At 39.8% G+C, this 24,217-nt stretch overlaps 1 protein-coding gene across 10 annotated transcripts in view; it reads left to right on the top strand.

The window, feature by feature from the left end:
* The window catches only part of rapgef2b (Rap guanine nucleotide exchange factor 2b), a 177,143-nt gene extending 152,926 nt beyond the window's left edge, over window positions 1-24,217 (top strand). For 5 of the 10 annotated variants that reach the window (XM_049484541.1, XM_049484538.1, XM_049484545.1 and 2 more), the window contains 13 exons: window positions 651-808; window positions 3,897-4,137; window positions 4,678-5,064; window positions 5,299-5,510; window positions 6,648-6,771; window positions 7,303-7,326; window positions 10,741-10,964; window positions 12,611-12,784; window positions 12,868-13,017; window positions 16,160-16,358; window positions 16,592-17,046; window positions 17,158-17,506; window positions 21,057-24,217. In XM_049484541.1, coding sequence (XP_049340498.1) covers window positions 651-808; window positions 3,897-4,137; window positions 4,678-5,064; window positions 5,299-5,510; window positions 6,648-6,771; window positions 7,303-7,326; window positions 10,741-10,964; window positions 12,611-12,784; window positions 12,868-13,017; window positions 16,160-16,358; window positions 16,592-17,046; window positions 17,158-17,480 — 2,671 coding nt within the window. In that variant the 3' untranslated portion in view covers window positions 17,481-17,506; window positions 21,057-24,217. The remainder of the gene's footprint in view (window positions 1-650; window positions 809-3,896; window positions 4,138-4,677; window positions 5,065-5,298; window positions 5,511-6,647; window positions 6,772-7,302; window positions 7,327-10,740; window positions 10,965-12,610; window positions 12,785-12,867; window positions 13,018-16,159; window positions 16,359-16,591; window positions 17,047-17,157; window positions 17,507-21,056) is intronic. The other 5 variants (XM_049484540.1, XM_049484542.1, XM_049484539.1 and 2 more) reach the window with 4 other exon arrangements.

Raw genomic sequence — 24,217 nt, 5'->3', positions numbered from 1 at the left:
ATCATTACCACATACTGTCCTGTTCACTGTGGGTGGTAATGAAGTCTTACATATAACGCACATCTTCCTGCAATGGATATGCTGACCAATATACAGCCTCACTCACGAGATAACACCTCACAACTTAAACAGGTGTGGGTGTTTAAAAGAAGACCCACTTCATGATCAGTTTGCACACTGCTATACCATGACTTTTGACACATCAGCTTAGTAGTACAAAATTAAGCATGCACTTTGGTTCGGCCTTAATCACTACTAATAACATCTATTGTGTCTATACACATATATATATATATATATATATATATATATATGTATATATATATATATATACATATATATATATATATATATATATATATATATATATATATATATATATATATATACATATATATATATATATATATATATATATATACATTATATATATATATATACATATATATATACATATATATATGTATATATATACATTAAAATAACACAATTTAATACATTAGAAATGCACTTCTCAAATAATCAAATTTAAATCTAGTGCATCAGTTTATGCTCTCTTTGAAATATGTATTTGTTACGTAATGTTAGATTTCCAGTAAGGTGAAACCCATGCTCTCCAGTAAAGTTATGTAACGGTTATGTTTTTGCAGTGATGTCGGCGTGGGTCAGTCCCAGGACGACAGCATTGTGGGCCTGAAGCAGTCTAAGCAGATTCCTCCAGCTCTGCCGGTCAGCGGAAACCTATCGTCCAGCAACCCTGACCTCCTCCAGTCTCACCATCGCATACTGGACTTCAATAACCAGCCTGGTAGGTCTATAATATCCTTTACACTCTGGGGCTTTAATCTCTGGATGGAGTGAGGGAAGGAAGTTTAACCTTTTGTGGGTGGTGGACGTTGCAAAACTCGTCAATTTGCAGGTGTTCTTCAGAGAAAAATTAATCTGTTTAAAAGTTCTAGGAGCTCTGTGCTTCTCATCCATCATGGTGTGTACATGAAGAGCGTTCATCGGTCTTACAATGTCCTAAATCTCTTTCAGAGCCAGTTCCCACAAGTGAGTAAATGATCTCTTTATTTGTGGGGATGCACCAAAATGAAGTTTTTGGGCTGAAACAAACAGAAAAATAATTCAACACGAAAAAAATGACTGAACATATTTGAAATTGCAATTACAAAAATACAAGTTAAAAATATTTCTTAAGCACTTAACATTTTAATATCCCAGCAGATATGCCAACAGAGTCAAAGTCATTTTAGTCTATTTGAAAATGGATTTACATCAGTACTGCTGTTCTAATTATGATTTTAGGGCAATTCTAGTGTTAAATTCACCTCAATCTTAGTTATATAGAGCTATTCTAATCATTAATTTGGCTCAGCAGTGAAGTTTTATCAACATATTTACCTTAGTAGAGCTGTTATAGTTGTAAACGTACCTCAGTAGTGCTGATTTAACCATATACTTAGGTACCACAGTGGAGCTATATAAATCATCAAATTATCTCAGCGTCTGCGAGCTGATTTATCGGGACCAAGTCCCTGCGTAGCTAATTTGGAAGAAAAATGGGAGAAAATCAGAAATAAATATGTTTGGCTCAGCAGGGAAGTTTTAGCAACATATTTACCTTAGTATAGCTTATATAATTGTAAATGTACCTCAATAATACTGATTTAATTAGAACCTTAGCTACCCCAGTAGAGCTATACTAATCATAAATGTTCCTCAGCAGTGCCATTTTAGTCGTAGATTTACATTAAAAGTTTTACTCAAGTCACATGAGTAAAAAGTAGCCAGTCCTTTGGTAAGCAAACAAATACTAAGGCTAGGTAACCTCAGCTAACGCTACTATCCTAGCCTTGTATTGGTTGTATCTTTCAGCTAGAAATCTGGAAGTTCGTGAAGAGTTAGGCAATTGAGTATACTGAGAGTGAATGCTTCATGTACATTAATATATGCGAGTAGAGCTTAAAAATTACCTTAAATATGGTGTTTATAATATGGTGTTTGTAATAGGAGGTGGATTGGTGGGCGCTGCTTTAAAAATGTCTTAATTTTCGAGGAATCGCAGCAGTATGATGTCAAATTAATGACTTATTGTTTGGTAGAAATCACTCAGTCTTTTAACATCTTAATGGCTTTTTTTTGACATTTCTGGATAAATAATTTTGGTTGCCAAATATTTGGTGCATCCCTACTCTTTTTCAATTCTAGCTAAGACCTAATATCTTTTAATTATGGGATATCTAATCATATTTGTGTGGTCTTCATGTTTCTCTCCGTGATCACTCAAAGAAATCATTTGTAGGCATGGAGCTTTTAAAAAGATAGCTAAAGAAAAATTGTTAATCCTGTTCATGCTATTAATAATTGATGACTGCCAACAGGGGCCAATTAGCATTATGTGTCGTGCCAAATGGTCCCTGTTACTTTCTTATTTTCCTTTAATAATAAGCCTTTTTTTCATACATCTCGTCTGATGTGTTGCTTTAATCTAAACACCAGACGTGTAAATGCTGTGGCCGGTATTTAAAGCCTTGTCCAGGGTATTGATCCTGGTGTTTGTACTTCCTTTTAGTGGTTCATTGATCTTGTTAAATCAGCCATGACTCATATGGTGTCTTTCCTATTTCCTAATTGATTCTCAGCACTCAAAAACAAAAGTGGCAGAATTCTCATTCTTTATTCCACAGTGAAATTTCATAGAGTACTGTGCAAGTGTTTTAGGCACCTGTGAAAATACTGCAAGACCTCCTTATCGTGGCACTTAGTGTTGATTTGTCTATTTATATTTGAATAAATGGAAATTATATATTTTCTTAAGTCTTTACATCACTGTGTTTATTAAAACATTTCCAAAGCTCCTTCATTAACTCTAGTTTGATAACATAGAGCTTAATGATGGTAAATAAAGACAAGCTCATTAGATCTTGACTACTTTCTAAAAAAAAATAAAAAATACATGTTATTTTTACTGTATTTGCTGTGTTTAAACAGGATCTGGAGTTTTTTACAGTATAAGCTCTCTTAATTTTTAAGAGACATGGTCTATAATCATGTTATTAGGTACCTTAAACTCATACACAGTACTCATACATACAGGGGTTGGACAATGAAACTGAAACACATTGGTTTCAGTTAGTTCTGTTAAACATTTAGTGTGGAAGTGGCTAAATTAGACCAGCTTGGTGGCCAATCTTCAGCGGAGTGTGAAGGTTTAATTAGCAGGGTAAGAGCACAGTTATGCTCAAAATTTTGCAATGCACACAACATTATGGGTGATGTACCAGAGTTCAAAAGAGGACAAATTGTTGGTGCACGTCTTGCTGGCGCATCTGTGACCAAGACAGCAAGTCTTTGTGATGTATCAAGAGCCACGGAATCCAGGGTAATGTCAGCATACCACCAAGAAAGACCAACCACATCCAACAGGATTAACTGTGGATGCTGTAAGAGGAAGCTGTCTGAAAGGGATGTTCGAGTGCTAACCTGGATTGTATCCAAAAAACATAAAACCACGGCTGCCCAAATCACGACAGAATTCAGTGTGCACCTTAACTCTCCTGTTTCCACCAGAACTGTCCGTCAGGACAATAAATTATTGTGGTCTGAAACCAGGTGTTTCAGTTTCATTGTCCAACCCCTGTATATACAGATGGGTATTTAATATGATTACGATTTTCTAATCAAATCACCTGTATTCTTTCCCTTTTCTTTTATAAATCATGAACTATGTAGTTTTAAAGCTGCCATTAGTTCTAGCTCTATGGTGGTGATTTATTGGCAAGGGAATGATGATTATGGAATATTCTTCCTTTTTTTCCATTTTAACTGTTGTCTCCTGTCAGCATTACCATCATTACCATATCTGATTGGCTCTTGTGCTTGTCCTCACTCAGATATGTCGGACCAGGTGCTGCGGGTGTTTAAGGCGGATCAGCAGAGTCGCTACATCATGATCGGGAAGGACACCACAGCCAAGGAGGTTGTGGCTCAGGCCATCCGGGAGTTTGCTCTGACCGCTGCTCCTGAAGCTTATTCGCTGTGTGAGGTGTCCGTCACACCCGAGGGCGTGATCAAACAGCGCCGGCTACCGGAGCAGCTCTCTAAACTGGCGGACAGGATCCAGCTGAGCGGCAGGTACTGCCTCAGAACAACCACACAGAATAAACTCGCATACAGACACAGTGTGAACAAGTGTAGGTTTGTAAATATCGGGAACATTAAGTCCTTTTCTAAAATGAAAAAAAGTAAAAAAAAAAATAAAAAAATAAAAAAGTTAATGTTCGGAAGAAACACAGCAGTCTTCAAATAATTTAAGTATAAATTAGTCATTTTCTAAAATGATAAACTATACTCTGTATTTATGTGCTTATCACAATTTTAAGGTATTAAGCTCAAGATTTTATCACCACTTTTCATACATAGAGTTTATAGAGCATAATCTAGATATATATGCAGAATTGTCACTAAAGAGCACTATCGAAAATGATCATGTAGTGTTATATAAGAAAACAGCTTGGGAATGCCCTTACATGTATATGTTATGAGGTGTTATCTTGTGAGGGAGCTTCAATACTGGTCAGAGTGCTCATGGCAAGGCGATGTGAATGTCTACATAATAAAGCAGAATGACCAAAAAGCCTTCTGTAACCTCTCTGTGCCCACTCTGTTGCTCAGGTACTACCTGAAGAGCAACATGGAGACGGAGACGCTGTGTTCGGACGAGGACGCTCAGGAGCTGCTGAGGGAGAGTCAGATCAGCCTGCTGCAGCTCAGCACGGTGGAGGTAGCCACTCAGCTGTCCATGCGTGCCTTCGAGCTCTTCTGCGCCATCGAGCCCACGGAGTACATTGACGACCTGTTCAAGCTGCGCTCGCGGGCCTCCGGACCCTCCAGCCTCAAGCTCTTTGAGGAGGCCATCAACCGAGAGACTTTCTGGGTGGCAACTGAAGTCGTCAGAGAGCCCAACCAGCTGAAGCGCATGAAGATCGTCAAACACTTCATCAAAATCGCCCTGCACTGCCGAGAGTGCAAGAACTTTAACTCCATGTTCGCCATCATCAGGTGTGTGAGAGCTTTAGGACTTTAGGATTGTGAAGTGTCTTGATTTCGATAAGCTTAATATTTGCTTTTTATATATTTATATTTTTTGAGCGCATTACTAATTGTTGAATGACCAGATAGAAAGAGGTGGAATTAAAATAAACAATTTCTGAAACAATACAATTATTAACCAAATAACTCCATTAGAGGTGGGAAATATCTAAGTCACTAATTGCAGGGTGTGTGTGTTTGCAGTGGTCTGAACCTGGCACCCGTATCCAGGTTGCGAGGAACCTGGGAGAAACTGCCCAGTAAGTATGAGAAGCTCTTCAGTGACCTGCAGGACTTGTTTGACCCGTCCAGAAACATGGCCAAGTACCGGAACGTTCTCAACAGCCAGAACCTGCAGCCGCCAATCATCCCTCTGTTTCCTGTCATCAAGAAAGACCTGACCTTCCTCCACGAGGGTGAGAGATGCACCTCTTTTTGTGACACTCCTGTAATCCTCATTAGAGAAACCCTGCATGTCCACACACGTCGGTTTTCTAGTTTTTTTTAGAGAAATACTGCAAATAGAATAGAACTCTACAGAGAAAACTAATATAGACATGCTGGGCAGGTGTAGGTTAGGTATGTATAAATCCTCCCTCATCATTAAGCTGTGTTATCTATTAAGAATGATGTAATTTGATCAGTATTTATGAAATGCATGTTAGTCTTAATGTTAATAGTCCTGTACATGTAGTGTACATAGAGGGGCGTAAGAAAACATTGATGTATCGAAGTATTGTGATATTATGCAACAGTTTCTCAATTCTTTATCGAATCTTAAAAACAGTAAAAAAAAGTATTTTTGGTTCATTGTTTAATTAACACTGGTTTAGTTGCGTTGTGTGTTTTTTTTAAACCCCACCTACTAGATATCAGTGTTCAGAACCAACTGTTGGATAAGATCAGATTTTTTGCATATGATAGTGTGTTTTTATATTATGCCAGTTTTTCTTAAACCTTTATTGGCAGAATAAATGGCAGCCATTTTGCTTACAGTATCATATTGTGACCCCTGTACCATGATGCGCATCATATCCTAAATATACAGCCCTGTGCATGTGTTATTTTGATAGAGAGGTAAATATTAGATACACGTGAAGAAAGTAATGTTAGATTTCAAAAAGTAAATTAACACATTGAATACGGGGTCACATTTCCCCATTGGTCATATAAATATTATAAATCATACAGTACATCATTAAATTTAGTTTTAAAACTGGGAGCAAATGATTATTTATTTATATATATATATATATATATATATATATATATATTTTTTTATCCCACATTTTTCCGCACCATCTACCCACCCAGATAGAGTAAGACCAATTGTGCTCTCTCGGGGCTCTGGCAGCTGTTATGGCGAGCTGCATGACCGGGATTCAATCAAGCAATCTCCTTCAAATGATTTTTATACTCTGTTTTTATTCTATAACAGAAACAATGTGCAGTATATTATTTTGCTTTCTATTGCAATATATCCCAGTATTGCATCTCAGGTTTAAGCCCGCTACTAAAACATGGTCTTGTTCTATCATCTCATTTCTCTGTAGGCAACGACTCGAAGGTGGATGGCCTGGTGAACTTTGAGAAGCTGCGCATGATCGCTAAAGAGATCAGACATGTGGGCAGGATGGCGGCGGTGAACATGGACCCTGCACTGATGTTCCGCACCAGGTGAGTCCAAACAGTCCAAGCAGAGCCTCGTGTTCCTCCGGCTCTGTCCACCCTGTAGGCTGAAGCCCGTTCACCACCGAGAGCTTTGAGTGCGCCTCACAGCCATGTAGCTCCACAGCGCCTCGGCTTCACCCACACACACACACCTACACACACACAGGCTTTCACTGGAGGTTTGTGATCGGCTGCAGACGTGTGTGTGTGTGTGTGTGTATATTGTATTTCTGTACAGACCACTGTTATAAGTGTGTGTGTGTGTTTATAATGTGTTAATGTGCAGATTACTGTATGAGTGTGTACGTGTGTGTGTGTATATTGTATTAAGATGGTATAACTGTTGTCTGTCTGAGGGTCTCTGGTGTTACTCTTTTGTCTCTTTCTCGTCATCTAAGCATCTCTAAGCAAGTCTCCCTCTCGTTCTTTGCTCTCTCTCTCTCCTTCACACACTCTTTATCTTTGTGTCTCTCTCCCCTTCTCCCCTCCCTCTTTGCTCCGCCCCCACACGTCACTGTTCATGGCTCTACCTTGCAGGAAGAAGAAGTGGAGGAGTTTGGGGTAAGTTTGGTCTCCAGTCGGTGACCTCTGTCCTCCAGCCCCATTGCCTCCTTGCTCACACGCACTCCTCCCTTCTCATCTTTAATTTCAGCTGCTCCTCACCTGCTCATCTCCTTCCTTTGCGTTCTGTTGTTTTGTTTGGTTTTGATTTGTGCGCGCCTCTCGCTCTGACACGCTGCTGTCAGAGAGTGCGACTGCCATCACTTTTGCTGCTCCGGGTCATTTAAACACACGCTAATATGCTTAAAGTACCACAAAAACATTCATTAAAAATGCCCACACTAACACAGGGTTCCCACATGTGGTTTTTATTACATTAAAACACCTGAAAAAAAAAAAAAACCTTTAGTTAGATTGCCGCCTTATTTCTTTAGTTTTATTTAAGCTATTACCTACTAAATAAGTCTTAATATTAGTTAAGTGAAGATCTGATGTCCATATGTTTAAATATGTGTCCAGTGTTAACATCTTTTTTATTGAAACATATAAAACATATAACATAACATATAAAAGTAATAACATATACAAGTTTGAGGAAATATATAAAGTATTTAAAAAATATATACAGCTCTGGAAAAAAAATAAGATACCACTTAAAATTATGAGTTTCTTTGATTTTATCAAATTGAAAACATCTGGAATATAATTGGAAATTGGAAATATCACAAAATATAGTCCCTGTTTTTTTTTTTTGTTTTTGTAAAGAGTGGGAACCCTGTAACACCATCTCTACTCATACATAGTTTGAGTTCTACACAAGTACATCATTCTGCATGGCACTGTATCACGTGGGTACCTCTCTTTACAGCAAGACTGCCCTTATGAAGAGTTTATAAATGGTTCATGCGAGGTCTATTATAATAAGGTAATAAACACCTTGTAAATCATTGATAAGCAGTTATAGCTCATTAATACTTTTATACAATTATACAATTATAAAATTTGGTTTAGTAAGGTCAGTAACAAACAGAATATGGTTTGATTCCCTGGGTGGGCATTCCACTCTACACAATTAGAGCTAACTGTTTTTATGGATGTGAAAGAGTCGTTTCTACTATTGTCTAGTCTATTTTTATGCCTTTTGCCTGCGCTGTTAAAACAACTAAGGCACTTACTAATATTTCTACGATAATGGTTGAAGGGGTTTGTAAGTGACGTGTTCAAATACATTTCTGGCATATTGCTACCTTAGCAGTGTAAAACACTGGCTAAATTGAACCCTGACAACAGCCATCTTGGCAATGCTCTTAATAAAAAAAACATTGCTGTTCCTCTAAATGACTTGCTCGCACACTTTCACAGTGTGAACGTGCAGGTCGGTTTCCTCTGCAAAGAAGCGCAGAAGCACTGTGCTGTTAAAATACCAATTTGCCAAAATCAGAGTGCACCTGCCTCTTAAAGGGAATGACAAGTACCATTAAAGGGAAAAGCCAGAACACACCTATGATTAATTAAAATAATTAATGCATGCCTTTTGTGCATTTTGAGCCGCGCAACCCGGACTTTTCCTGTCGTTATGATGGCAAAGACACACTAAAGGCACACCCCAAATCAAGCTGTGCTTACTAAATATTTTTATACTATGCATCATTTGCGATGACATTTTTAGCATTATCAGTGTGGGGTCTCTGTAATTCTGTGATCCTGATAATGTAATTAGCTCCCTTTTTGGTTGCTGTAATAATAATTATTAACTTAGCCTAGGAAACGCCAAATCACAGGACAATAAAAAATATATATATATAATTTATTCTATAACATTTCACTCTTAAACATTTTATTAGGTAGTACTGCTTAATACTGTTTTCTAAGGTGTTTATAACCTTATTAACATTTAACTGCTAATGGACTGTTTTTTTCTTAACCATTCATAAGAGCTGTCTCATTGTGAAAGGGTTCCATCATCTAATATTACATCACATATTAATGTAATCCTGTGAAGATCCATCAAAGCAAAAGTGATTTGTGTTAACTGTGTATAACCTCCAGCTACAGTACTTACCAAAAAAGCATGTCTTTGCCAGGTTTTTCTTTTCAGTGCTGTGAATTTTGGTTTAAGTTTTGTTTACAGTTTTGTGTGTTGAGTGACATGTTCACCTGTGTATTGAAGGTAAAAGTAAAATCCACAATAGTTTAAGTGTAATTAGTTATGGCATTGTGGCATTATACCCTAAAACTCCAGTTTCTGCTTGACCCAGGTGCTCCCTGTGCTGCTCAGTAACTGTAAACTGCACTGCAGAAGTCATATCCTGGCTGGTGAAATCACTTTAACTAAAATTTAAAATCTCCGTTTTTGAGATTGCTGTGCGAAAGTAACACATTTTTTTTTAAGATTATATTTGTTTGGTCTATTTTTACGGAATTGCACTTGACTTATATATATATTCATTTGCTGTTTTTCGTATTTTAAGACAATAATGGGGTCTATGAGTAATTTAATTAAAACATTTTAAAATATATATTTTTTTATGTTCACCCTCCAAAAACACATTTTTTTTTATTAATGCTTAAAGCTATTATTATATGACATGTGACTGAATGATAAATACCTCTTATTTTTATATATATATTTTGCATTAATAGTGTTCCATTTTAAATTTTTCCTTTTATATTTTGTGAGATGGAGTCGCAAAGTTAAGTTCGACAGAACCTGTATTAAAACGTCTAATATAATATAAACGTAATATATTGTGTCCTATAACATTTGTCATGACTGACTCGTCTGTTGGCATGGACAAATCTAGCCAGATTACCCCGGTCACCATCATTACCATCCACTGTTCTGTCTACTGTGGGTGGTAACATTTTTTCTTGTCTATTAGGTGTCTCTATTACACACGTGACACTGTGGATCAGGGAATGTTAAATGCCTTGTCATGAGCATGCTGACCAGTGTTCAAATTCACTCACAAGATAACACCTCACAACTTATACATATCAGTATAAGTGTGGGCAATTCTAAGCCACCCCCAAGCCATCATCTGATTTAACTCTTGATAATTAGATTTCAAAGTGCTGTCCCATGACTTTTGGCATATCAGTGTAATATTCTGTAACAGTAATCTTGTAGTTGTAGATATTCAGAACAGATGTCACTGGCCATGAGATGTTTTTTGCAGTGTAAACCCAGTTTAGAAAAAAAAAAAAACAATCGATTATATTTGGAATGTGAATGGAAGAAAGATTTGCTGTGTATTTCTCTTAACCCTGTGCAACCAACCCTTCAATCTGAGTTGAAGTGCCCTCCTCTTCTCCTCCCCTTTCGTCTAATTGGCTGAGATCCCGAATGCATGGAATGTTCTAAAACTGCGAGGAATGCGACTTGCTGCATGCTTGTGTCTAAGAGCACTGTCTGGTCTTGGCCTGGCCACGCCCCCGCAGCCTCCCTGACACCGTGCATATGTGTCCGCGCAGGTCTCTCAGCCAGGGCAGTGCCAATGCAGCAGTGCTGGACGTGACCCAGACGGGTGGCCACAAGAAGCGGGTGAGGCGGAGCTCCTTCCTCAACGCCAAGAAGCTGTACGAGGACGCACAGATGGCCCGCAAGGTGAAGCAGTACCTGTCCAACCTCACGCTGGAGACCAACGAGGAGAGCCTGCAGACGCTCTCCATACAGTGCGAACCCTCCATAAACACTCGTAAGTGTGATACACACATGTATACACACTCTGCCCAGTAACTGTGCACTACCCATGACTGTGAACAAGAGCATCTGTCACTGAAAACATAACAATATTATGACCATCATTTTGTTTCTGTTTCTATACACATTATTCTTTTTTTTTTTCTTTTTTTTTTAAGCTCCACTGATCATATAGGATTCTGTGTAGTCCTGTCCTATCAGTTTCACTGCATACTTTGATTTATATCTTTAGGACCCCACAAGACCATCACAGAGTAGGTGTAAAGGAGGTTTTCAATGTTATGTCTGATTGGGGAATATCCACTATAAATAAGGCTGATCAGATATTGTCTTGTGCTATTCCATATAATTCAAGATTCATCATTCATCATCAGTTATTGCTCTGGGAATTTATTAATGCTTAAAGCATTAAAAGTGCCAAAACATTAAGACATGTTAAATTAACAAGCGCCTAATAGCCTGGGTCACAGAATGTCCCAAACCTCTGCCTTGTTTTTACTGTACCGTATTTCTCAGATTATAAGGTACATCGGATTATAAGGCGCAATTGTCAATTAATTAATTAATTAATTAATTAATTAATTAATTATTTTCTGGTCTATTTTAAGGCGCATTAAGCTACACTTGTAAGAATGCATACTTTAAGTGAACAAGGGTGTCGCCATGTTTCTCTTCTAATTAAACAAAACTGTAATTCTTAAAAAAAAAAAAAAAAAAAAAAAAACCTTTTTTCAAAGTCAAACAAGCACTAGATGTTAATTTACATAGATATCTTTCCTGACAACTGTATGTTTGGGTGAGTAAAGTGCTTCTGTTTATTTACAGTAAGCTTAAAATTACAGTATTTTGTCCAAGGGTGAGCGCTAGCCTCGGTTAGCAAGTGCTAGCCAGCCGCGGTTAGCAGTGCTTGCCAGCCGTGGTTAGCAGCGCTTGCCAGCCGCGGTAAGCAGTGCTTAGCCAACCGCGATTAGCAGTGCTTAGCCATCCGCGGTTAGCAACGCTAGCCAGCCGTGGTTAGCAGTGCTTAGCCATCCGCGGTTAGCAGTGCTTAGCCAGCCGCGGTTAGCAGTGCTTAGACATCCGTGGTTAGCAGCGCTAGCCAGCCGTGGTTAGCAGTGCTTAGCCAGCCGCAGTTAGCAGTGCTTAGCCATCCGCAGTTAGCAGCGCTAGCCAGCCGTGGTTATCAGCGCTACCACGTTTGCAGTGCTTAGCCAACCGCAATTAGCAGTGCTTAGCCATCCGCGGTTAGCAGCGCTAGCCAGCCGTGGTTAGCAGCGCTTGCCAGCTGCGGTTAGCAGTGCTTAGCCAGCCGCGGTTAGCAGTGCTTAGCCATCCGCGGTTAGCAGCGCTAGCCAGCCGTGGTTAGCAGTGCTTAGCCAGCCGCAGTTAGCAGTGCTTAGCCATCCGCAGTTAGCAGCGCTAGCCAGCCGTGGTTATCAGCGCTACCACGGTTAGCAGTGCTAGCCAGCCGTGTTTAGCAGCACTAGCCAGCTCCGGTTAGCAGCACTAGCCTGATACGGTTAGCGCTAGTAAATGCCGCCCGAAAGCAGTAGACTGAGGAACCATATATGCTATATGCTATACAGTAAAATTCAGTATAAAATAAGACATTAAACAGTATTTGTATTTTTCCCCATTTAGCAGTACCTAAGGGCTCCGGGGACAGAAAGAGGCCGGACACGTCTCCAGTGGTTGCACGAGCGGCCGCCCACCAACGGCAGCAGCTCCAGAAGCCCAACCAGGCCCTGCAAGTGCCCGCCGTCGCCCTCTACCCCTCCCGCAAGAAAGTGCCCGTCAAAGACCTGCCGCCCTTCGGTAAGGAAGCATTCACAAACACCGTGTCTGAGTTTCTAAAAGCAGTGTTCAAACCCAGTCTAAATCAGAGACGCTGTCTGCAGGCACGAGTTCTCCACAGTCCCTGAAGAAGATCCTGTCTCTGTCAGAGGAAGCCAGCGATCGGCACAGGAAACAAGCAGACGATGCCGTTTCCAACGCCTCCTCTCAGCTTTCCTCTCCTCCCACGTCTCCACACAGCTCGCCCAAGAAAGGTGAGACCAGGATAGAACATATTTACACCCATGACCATGTTACACACTCTCGTACACAAGATACACAAAACCATACAGGAATTATTTACGCTTTCCTTTCTGCTGTCTAATAATCTATACAATTGTAAATTTGTGAAAACCTTGTATCTCCAAAAAGGCAATTGTACCTCAATCCTGGATTTTCTGGGCAGCCATTGGCTACATATAATTGAACTTTAGAGAGTTTTTTGTCCATTAATCCTGAATTTGAGGTAAATTAGTCTAAAAAAAATAAAATAATAATAAATAAATAAATAAATATAAAGATTTTCCTTGAGAGCAATAATATATATAATCTGTGGCATTGTTGCACTCTGCTGGAAGCGTAATAAAATACTGCACAAGCCTCATTTGGCAGCACAGGACCAGCTAAGTGCTGTAGTGTCACACACAGTTCATGCCTCTGGCACTATGTCTCAGTTATGTGCATGCACACACACACACACACATTTGCTTATAAGTAGTGCCCTCTGGTGGTCACCCACAAAAGCGTTCCTGAAATGTCTGCCATCTTGTGGTGAAACGACAACATTTATAGCAATACACACACACCCACACACACATCTCATTGCCAGAATAATGGATCCTGTTTTTGTTCCTATCTAATGTGGAAGCCAGTTGTAGCATCACTGACCCGTGTTTGCCTTGCCTGCAGCCTTGGCGTCTTTGAGAAGTCAAAGTGTGCGGAGCTTTACCTCTCAGTGTAAAAAAGCAGCTGCAGGTAACACGGACTGGACTGACCTGAGGACAGCAGCACTCAGGGAGAGCCCCCCCAAATAATGGGATATGTATTTACTGGTATTTGTGGAATTAACGAAAGAGTTGCATATATTTTTTCATATATATTTCTATATATGTAGGGCTACGTTTTTTCACTGCCATGTAAAAAAGCTTGTATCTCTAAAACAGTAATGTTTCAGGAGATTTAAAAATTCAATGTGAATAACACTGGAAATCAGTTTAAAAAGATTTTGTTTCAGATCATTTTTATTGGTCCAATTACACAATGTCAGAATCATGAATCAAGAATCATGTCTGCCAGGTTCACATTATGACAGAAAGTGATAAACAGCAAATACAGAGATACAAGGTTTTTGCAGGACAGTGAAAATCTTCAGTAGAGCTATGCTGTAGTGAGAGTGTAAGACCAATATTCCCTGAATTTGGATGGACTCTCTCTGTGTGCTGTGCCGTTGCTTTGTCCTAGTTGTAGACTGCAGAGGCTCTGATAGGTCAGTAGAGCTGCAGCTGGCAGGCTGCCACTGTGAGGATTGTCTGCCATTGAGGAAACTCAGCCTCATTGATTAGCGTGGTTCTGAACAGGAGCCCGGTTGGCTCTCAGGGACTTGGCTGAGTTTTTCTGAATGGCAGATTCAGAAAAGTGCTTGGAAGTGCTGTCTTTTTTATTTTTAAAGTACAGTACCAGTCAAAAGTTTGGACATACCCCTTTTCATTAATTTATTTTCTACACTGTAAATTAATGTTAAAGACAAAAAAACTATGAAGGAATGCACATGCAATTATGAGGTAAACAAAAAAGGGTTAAATTTGACAAAATGTATTTTATACTTAAAATTCTTCAAAGTAGCACCTTTTTCTTTGATGCCAACTTTGCCCACTCTTATTATTATTCTCTCAGTCAGCTTCAAGAGGCAGACCCTGAATGGTTCTCCAATTGGGGTGTAACGATGCACTCTAATCACAATTCAGTTGACAATTATGGAAAGTTTTTTTTTTTTTACAGTATATTTTCACAGTATATGGTGCATGTAAAATCCTTTAATTTTCCCAAAAAAATGTCAGTGTGTCTTATGTATGAATTTTACCAGTCAGGTAAAGGCACTTCCCTGAAGTGCAGTGCAGTGCAAGCTGGAGCTGTATTAGCATTAGCTGAGAGCGCCCTGGCTTTAACGGAACACTCAGGGTTCTTCAGTGTAGTGTTGTTGGGTGGCATTTACTAGCGCTAAACTGCTGCTAGCACTGCTGCTAACTGAGGCTAGCGCTGCTGCTAACCACGCTGTTGAAAATATTGGAAATCTAAGCTTATTATAAATAAACTGAAGTGCTTTTTACTCACCCACATAAACAGTTTTTAGCAGAGACATCTGTGTAGAATACTGTTCAACAACCATGTTCTGTAATATTGTAGCTTTAAATGTGCCTTATAATCCAGTGTGCACAGTGTATAAAAAATAGACCAGAAAATTGACGTTCATTGCTAGTGCTCCTTATAGTCCGTAAAAACGGTAATTTGACTGCTTTTAAAAATCAGACATTATACTTTTCATTCCACGACATTATTGGAAATCTGTCCTTCCTTTTGGCCTGTAAGGGGTGGGTGAAGGACCTATTGTTTTTCCCAGTCCACGATAGTTAAGCCTGGACAGCCAAAAGTTGTGCAGCGGGAAAAACAGCTTGTGTGATTGGCTTTAGCCAAAAATGTCTTAACATATCCTCTCCCTTTGCCTTACACCCACTGGTTCTTTGGCCCGCAGTATAGAGGGATTATGACCTCTGGTGTTCAGACAATGCACCTGCAAGCTTGGATACACCCCTATTGTCCAACTTTTTTAAATAATTTTTAGAGGTGTTGAGCTCTTGTTAACTGCCTTTCCTTCACTTTGCGCTGAAACTCATCCCAAACCACCGGAGTTGGATTTTTATGTGCTTTATTTTTTTATTTGTCTTTTATCTAATTATGTATATGTTCCATCATAGTTTTTATTAAGTCTTTAATACTAATCTACAGTGTAGTGAATAATATAAAAAAGAACAAATATTAATGAGAATGTGTCCAAATTTTTGACTGGTATATAATAAATGAAGTTTGTGCTGTGTTTCTGTTAGGGAAGCATAGTGTTACCCTAGGGGCTGCCTTGGGCATGCCCACACCTGTATAATTTGTGAGGTGCTATCTTGGGTAAATGAGGCTGAACACTGGTCAGCATGTTCATAAAAATGTGACATGAGTGAATTATGGGAGTTGGAATTATAGTAATGGATTATAGTAATCATAAATAGTCTAATGTATGGCAGCGTATGGTAGAATAAGGTTCACTCTGCTAAAACTGATAAAATAAAGAGGAATTTGCTGCGTCGACAGGTTTTGGACGAGCAGGTGACAATCTGTCTGACTCAGGCCACAGCGAGATATCGTCCCGGTCCAGCCTGGTCAGCACCTCATCCCTGGACATGGGTCAGGACGAGCGGCGGCACCGTTATGGAGGAGGAGGAGAGGGTCACGGCGGGGTTCACCGGCTTGAGCGCAGAGCGACAGCTGATCCAGACCAGTACAGCTTGGGGTGAGTAACATGACTAACCCTACAATCTGATCCTGCAGCTCTAAAATGGGATATACTAATTCACACTTGTACCCTAACTGTCCTACCAAGTGTTACATTTTCATTATCGTAAACTATGACGAAAAATACTTGTTTAAAACTTTAAAATCCAAATAAACTCTGGTTAACCCTGAATAATCAGATGATCAAAATCACCTGTGAAAATTTACACTGGCCCTGACCTCTATCCTCAGGTCGTACTCGTCCATGCAGGACTGTCGGGGTGTGTACGCTGGAGCAACGGTGCTTTCTTCACCCAGCTCAGAGGAACTGACCCAGGACCAAGGAGACCGCGTCTCTCTGGACGCCGCAGACTCTGGACGAGGGAGCTGGACGTCCTGCTCCAGCGGTTCCCACGATAACATCCAGACCATGCAGCAGGGCCGCAGCTGGGAGGTGCTAGCGGAAGGGGCCGGACTGTGGGCGGGCCGAGGCAGCTGGGCGTCGGCCTGTTCGTCCTCATCCTCGTCGGCGGCCTGCTGGGGGGAGGATTCAGAGGGTGATACAGGAACCATAAAGCGGCGAGGGGGAAAGGACGTTAGCGCTGACCCAGAGACCAGCAGTATCACCTCCACAGGCTCCGAGGAGTCCAAACAGCACAGCCGACGCCCGTCACCTATCACCGCTGGGAACGCCAAGGGTGTGATCAGTAAGTAAAATCATTCCTTCTTTCTCTTAGATACATAATCCTGATTATAGATATAGTTTTAGATATTGATCACTCTTCCACCTCTCAACCACCCCTGTTCCTCCCCACCAGCACGTAAAGACGGCCGGTACCGCGACCCCCCGCCCACGCCTCCGGGTTACACAGCGCTGACCATCTCAGACGTGACTGAGGGGGCGGCCCACGCTGGCCGGAGGCCGCCGGACTACACCACGGCCCTGCAGCGCTCCCGTCTGGTCACACACTCGCCCGACTCCCAGCAGCCCCCCACCGCAGGCAAGCCGGGGCCGTCGGACCTCCGCGGCTCAGCGGAGGACCAGGCACAGGAGGTGGAAGAGGAGGGTGAGTGCTTGTCTCCCAAACTCAGAGCTCAGAGGAGGAGAGGCCCACACACAGCAGTGCCCCCCAGGCCATGAGTTACACACACCACCCCGGCAGGCAGGTAAAACTTCCCAAACTCCAATTTTTCCTCACACACACAAACACACACACATGCAAACACACACACACATTTATTAGGGATGCACGATATATATACCAAAAATTATAATGCGACTGTGGTATGTCCGTTGTTGCTGTCGGAAAAATTAATTTCCATTTTTCTAAGGCTTCCGTTTTTTAAAGAGTTCAATGTTTTTCTGCTTTCATAAAGGGTGTCAAGTTAACTTTATTGTGACTTCCTCTGAAAATGAAATAAAAAAATTCTGCAATTATTATTACATTCACAATTTTGTTGAAAATATACAGTATATTGACAAAATTATCCACTCACCCATCTAAATCATTGCATTCAGCTGTTCTTATTCACTTTCAGAGAAAAGAACTCTTAATGCTTTAACATACCAGGACATTTTGGAAATGCTATGCTTCCAGCTTTGTGGGGATGACCCCTTCCTGTTCCAACTTGACTACGAACCAATTCAAAAATCAAGGTCCTTAAAGAAATGGAAGAGCAAGCTTGGTGTGGAAGAACCTGACTGGCCTGCACAGAGTCTTTTCTGGGGTACTAACCTTTGTTGAATAGCCTACCAAAATACAACACTTTTAGCCAATGATTTTATTATGGCATTAACAAGCTCAAAGTAACTCCCTGACAATGATTGAGAACATTGAAAGTGCACAAATAGTTTATTAAAAAACACTGTTTAGACACAGAGTACTTTGAGTACATTGTTCATCGGGTGCCGCCATCTTTAAATAATGTCGTTATAAGTCGAATGATGAGCAAGAACAAATGGGTAGGATATGGGAACAGATTGCAAAAGTAATTCAGCTGAAATGCATGAATATTGTAGAAATATATACTTTAGGCATGAGCCAAAAGTTCATGCTCGTTGTCCCAGCTGGCCACCAATGTCAGTAGACGTTAAATTCAGGTTGAACGTTGGTCCTGATGTCAGATGACAAAAAAATGACGTCAGCATAACATCTAATACTGTAACGTGCCTGCAGGGTGAGTTTTACCTGTAAAATTACATTCCTGTTTTGTTAAAATAGCATACACAAACAAGCTCGTTCCATTAGTTATAGTGTTATAGTATATATATATATATATATATATATATATATATATATATATATATATATATATATATATATATATATGTGTGTGTGTGTGTGTGTGTGTGTATATATTTTGACCACAATTAAATGACATAAATGGATCAGAATTGTGATGATAATTAAAAAACAATATATCGTGCATACCCAACACACACACGCACACCTGCACCCTCAAACTCACAAGCTCACATACTCATGTTGCTCCACACACACAGACACACACACTCACGTACACTGCGTGTGCCTCTGGGCCCCGAGCCGGAGCCTGCACTGCATGCTAAAAATCACAAGTCATCCACGGCCCCCGCCACCATCACAAGCCACCAACCACCACCACCACCCCATCTCACGCAGTGCATGCAGCGCCATGCAGATGGCCCTTCACCACCACCACCGCCGTGGCAGCTTCCCTCCCATCACTCTCTCTCTCTGCTCTGCAGTATGTGTTAGGCACTCTCACCATCAGTGCTGTCCTGTAGAATCTGTAGACCTAATAATGCTTGCATAGCTACTAGCAGTACTGTGAGATACTGTATGTACTTAGTTAATTACAGTTTTAAATACTGATTAAGTAATAATGAACCCTATTTAACTATTACCACAGTTGTCTTATCCCACTTAGTGCATGTCTAGTCATGTGACAGATGCTTTACTTGTGAATGTAGTTAACGTATTTATATTAGCTGAGTTGTTTTTATTTAGGATTGAGTGTTTTTCTATGTGTGCCTCGCGTTGTTTGACACTGGTGTGGTAAGACCAGTATAATATATACTGTATGTTGTTATGTATGTCACGGACACATTAGAGCTGGCCCAAACATAGTTATACAATGTATAAATAATTATATGTTTCTTAGCAACTTTCTAAACTGCAGCTTCTAATTCAAAATTTTCTTTGTGCCTTAAAGGTAGGACAGGGTAATATGGTAAAAAAAAATATATATATCACAATATTTAAAACATTTTCATGATGAACTATATTTTTTACAACGTTTTAAAGGAGAACTCCCGTGTAAAATTGACTTTGGGTGTAGTAAAACATGATAAACAGTACTAACCTTTGTTGAATAGCCCACCTCCCCTCAGCTTTCCGAGATCTAGCAATTTTGAGCTTTTTGCCAACACTCTTTACAATGGCCGCTTCGGGGCATCCACTTGACCCTGCATATAAAACGGGCTACATTTAAGCCTGGATAACGGTGTAAAAAGTAGGGCTGGGAATCAATCCGAATTTCCTGGATCAATTCGATTCTGATTCATGAGGTCAAGATCTGATTTGATCCACGATTCGATCTGATTCGATTCGATATCGATCTATTGACATATTGCTGCATTATCACTTTTAAAAAAAGAAACAGCTCCATGTGTGTTTGTGACTGTATCTGTGTATCTGTAAGAAGGACACACTCTCGCTCTCTTTTAAGTTTGGGTTTCGTTTAGCCGGCACCTGCTTTTTATACTGCCCCTTGCGCGTCAAAAAAAATAGTGCCTATAGTCACCTGGAAAAGATTAATCCACATATTTTTGGATCGATATCGTATTTTTTGAGCGTGAATCGATATTGGATCGCGGATCAGTCTTTTGAACACAGCCCTAGTAAAAAGCGATTTATCTGCAGGGGCAAGTGGATAACCCAGAGGTTAGAACTTTTTATCATACTTTACTAAACCAAATGTCAGTTTTACCCCAGAAAGAACCCCTTTAAAAGATAATATACACCCAAACCAGCAAATTCTATTAAAGAATTATCCTATTATCCAACCCCTAATATATATTTTAAATGTGCTGCATTATACACTGAACATTTATATGTATATAGAAGAGTGCTATGATTATTAATGTTTAGAGATTTTTTTTGTGTCCTTCATTTACAGCAGGATGATATTGTAGTATTTTCAGTTATGCTTTATAATGCAATTAGAAATTATCCAATATTACTGGGATTAAATTCTCTTCTCTTATTATATGACTTATTATATATTATATATTATATATATATATATATCTGAGGCCATCATATGTTAGAAAAAATTTAAGTTTCTTTGATAAATTCCAATTTAGCTTCATAATGTAAATCTGGTATTTATTCTGTGCATTGTGTCAGAATTTCATGACTAATGGACTAATAGAAATAGTCCATAATGTAAAATCTTTTTACACTTATTCCGTTAAAAGTTAATTAAAAAAGTTTTTATTTTTTATTTTTTTAAGTTGCTACAGTGGGTGTATTTTTTTTTCTTTGTATCAGGAGTGATAGATTTAAGAAAAACTAGTCTTTGACTGATTTCGCCTATAATATTTATAACAACAAGGTAAAAATACTACAACAAGATTTTTAAAAGATTTAGGCCAGCCCTAGTACACATGTTTTTTGTATGTATGTGTATATTTGTCTTTTTCTGACCGAGGTTTCTTTCTTCCTGCTTCCAGAGGATGAACAGGTGTCAGCCGTGTGAAGGGGAGAGCACTCTCTACTGTTGGACACTTGGCGCTGTGACCCAAGGTCTAGTACAGGGCCTCTGGAGGCAGACAGACAGCCAGAGCAACCAATCATCATCTCAGCGGCACTGCCTGTCTCCCTCCTCAGCGGTGGATTCATCTCCCTTCCCTGCCTTAATTCATCATGAGGGGTCTTGTAGCCCTGCATGCTAAAATACTGTGAAGAAAGGAGGAGAATGAAAAAAAAAAAGAACAGAAGAAAAATAAGCAAGATACTTGGCACTTTGGAAAATCGTACTTGTCCATAAGAAAAGAGAAAAGAACGAATAAAGACTGAAACTGAACTTGAAACAAACACAGCGGTGCGACATTCACACAGAGACAAAACTGCCGTCGAGAGGTGACAAGTGACTGACATTGTCGTCCTAGAAGAGCCCGCCCCCTTTTTTCCGCACACAACAACAAACTGCATTGTTTCCGCCTGCACTTTTTACTTATAAACTACGTTTTATAAGATGAGGACAGAATGCACACACACACTCTCATCTCACTCTGGAACACACACACACACACACACTCTAGAGTAGGGGAAATAAAACACTCCAAACTTTACAAACTCCCGCTACACTAAGTCTCTCTCTTTCTCTCTCTATCTCTCTTTAAGTCTAAGCATCAGCGCTGGTCAGAACAGAACACTCCATTGGTTGTGTGTGGGTGTGTATCAATCACTGTTGCAGTATTATTTGTACAGTCGGACTGCTGTCCAGCAGTGTGTGGGAGAAGATGTTAATGCACTAAAGGAGGAAGAGGAAGGAAGCACACTGGCACAACTGTCTTTGGGAGCATCCCAAAGCTTTGGATTCAGCAGACTACTTCTCTTCGGCCCATTGGTGGAGAATGCTGGGGAGTGTGTATGAATTCCATAGAGAACCCAACTTTACCAATGCTTCGCTAAAAGAAGAGGGAGAAGGCAGCGCAGGTGGTCCACAAGGCTTTAACACATCGAACAGCGCAGAGATACCGGAGCACTGCATCCGTTTATCATTCACAGTGCTTTGATGAGAGTCTAGACTCTGATGTCTAGACTGTTACATCAGAGAGCGGCTCGGACACCCGGCAGGCCTTAGGCAAGGTTTTTCTTTTTTAGGCCATCTTACTCTTCAGAAAATAAAAATGTCAAGTTTCAATTTAGTTCCTACTTCACTTTACCCACTCAGTCACTCGAGGAGTACAAGAAAGGCTTGGTTTTATTGCTGCTAACACCTCTACATACGTTTGGGACAATATCAATATCCACAGGTTTTCACTCCCATAGATATCTTTTGTGAAGTTCTTTAGCCACAGTCACCTGTTCTGCAGGTGGAAAAATGCCATATTTAGTAAAGAATTAATGATCTAGGAAATCTCTAAGAACTCCAATCGGGCTTATTTGTTTCAAGTCAAAAGAATCCAGTTCATAAAGTGCTGCAGATGCTTGTCAAATACTTCCCCAGATTTCTGGTCGCTCTAAAATGAACCCAGAAATGCTTAGAAGATGCTTAGTCTTTCAGCAGACATCATGGTCCAAGTGTCAAGGATGGAAAAATGGAAACATGCCATGACGAGGCTTCTTAAAATGAATCATGTAGGAGTATAATAGATTTGAAAAACTTTAATTAGGTTTTTTTTTTATTGGTGGACAAACAAATGGTGTTCATAACACGCTGCAGTTGCTTATCAAACACCTCCCCTAACTACAGGTTGCTCTTAAATAAACATAAATATGCTTAGAAAACCATCTTCCATCAGACATCATAGCCCAAATGAGTGATAGACTGCATTCCCCACAGTTTTCTTTGTCACTAAATTCTCATTTCAAATTCCTACCTGTTTGAGTGGTACAGACAGTCACGTTTTGCTGAAGGTTAGTCCAGCCAGTGAAGTTGTGCTATTTTATCTTACTGACATGAACCAGCCTCAACCTCTCTGTCAGGTGTCATCAGACATTTGTGACCAGCATAGAGTGTTGTCTTTCTGGCTTTTTGTGGTGCTAACATAAGTAGGCCTTAAAAAGGCTCAAGTCATGCCTGTGTCACCGTGTCAATGCACGTACAAAAGGACTGGACCAAAACTGCTCAACAGACAAAACGAAAGGACAGATTTCAAAAGAACTTTCCCTCAGAATCGTGCTTCTAAGACTCCGGCGTGGGGGAAGGATCATGTTAACCGACCCAAAGGCAAAGCAAGGCTGCCGAGCTGATCAAGCCGATAGAACTCGACGGATGAGAACAAGTCACTTTTATCATTTTATTTTTATCACTGAGTTAAGCTGATCACATTGATCAGTCGTTAGGAATGATAAACTTTGAAATGGGGGGGTGGGGCGGGGCTAAAAAGATTGCAGTGTTTTCCACTGTACCCTGTAATATCACTTCAATGTTTCTTTCTCTTCTTGCTGTAATTTTTCTTTGGGTTTTGTAATGGTTGCAATCGTTTAAAAAACAAAAAAAAAAGAAGAAAAAAAAAAGACTCGATCACATTTGTAAAACAGTGGTTCTATAAATCATTCACTTCCATTTGAATTTTTGGAAACTAGTCATGCTTTTCTGGCGAGCTGAGTGGAGTCCTCTTTCGAAAAATAAGTTGCACAAAATGTACAAGCATAAGATAAAATTGTAGTAGGTAGCGCTGCTACTTTGTTTGATGTGTGATGTCAAGTGAGAAGTGTACATTTAGCTGGTGAAGAGTTTCTTATTCTTGACTACTTTTACCTGTACGTCTTTTACAAAGACAATTGGTGGAGTATGTATCGGTTGTTATTTTCTGTCTTTCTTTCTTTTTGTATTTTTAATACAATAATTGTAAATATTGGTTCTATTTTTGTTGAATTGTAGAAATGTACTATGTTTATGCCTCAACATCCAGTTTATATGAAGCTGGGAATCAATAAATGCGACAAAAAAAGGAATCCGCTCGTAGGTTTCAAACGCACTTATTTTTGTTTCCCCCTCATCAAGGTTTTTCTCTTTGGAATATTGTTACTTTAAATGACCTCTGGCACCATCTAGTGTTTGCACAAGATAAAGACATGGAAGTAACTTGAAATGTGTATCTCATAACTTTTTTTAACTGACAAATGTATGTCAGAATTAATAAAAAGACATCGATACTGA

Source organism: Astyanax mexicanus, chromosome 10 (genome assembly GCF_023375975.1).
Source record: "Astyanax mexicanus isolate ESR-SI-001 chromosome 10, AstMex3_surface, whole genome shotgun sequence".
NCBI lineage: Eukaryota > Metazoa > Chordata > Actinopteri > Characiformes > Acestrorhamphidae > Astyanax > Astyanax mexicanus.
The sequence above is the reverse complement of the archived record's forward strand: the minus strand, read 5'-3'. Positions and strand labels throughout refer to the sequence as shown.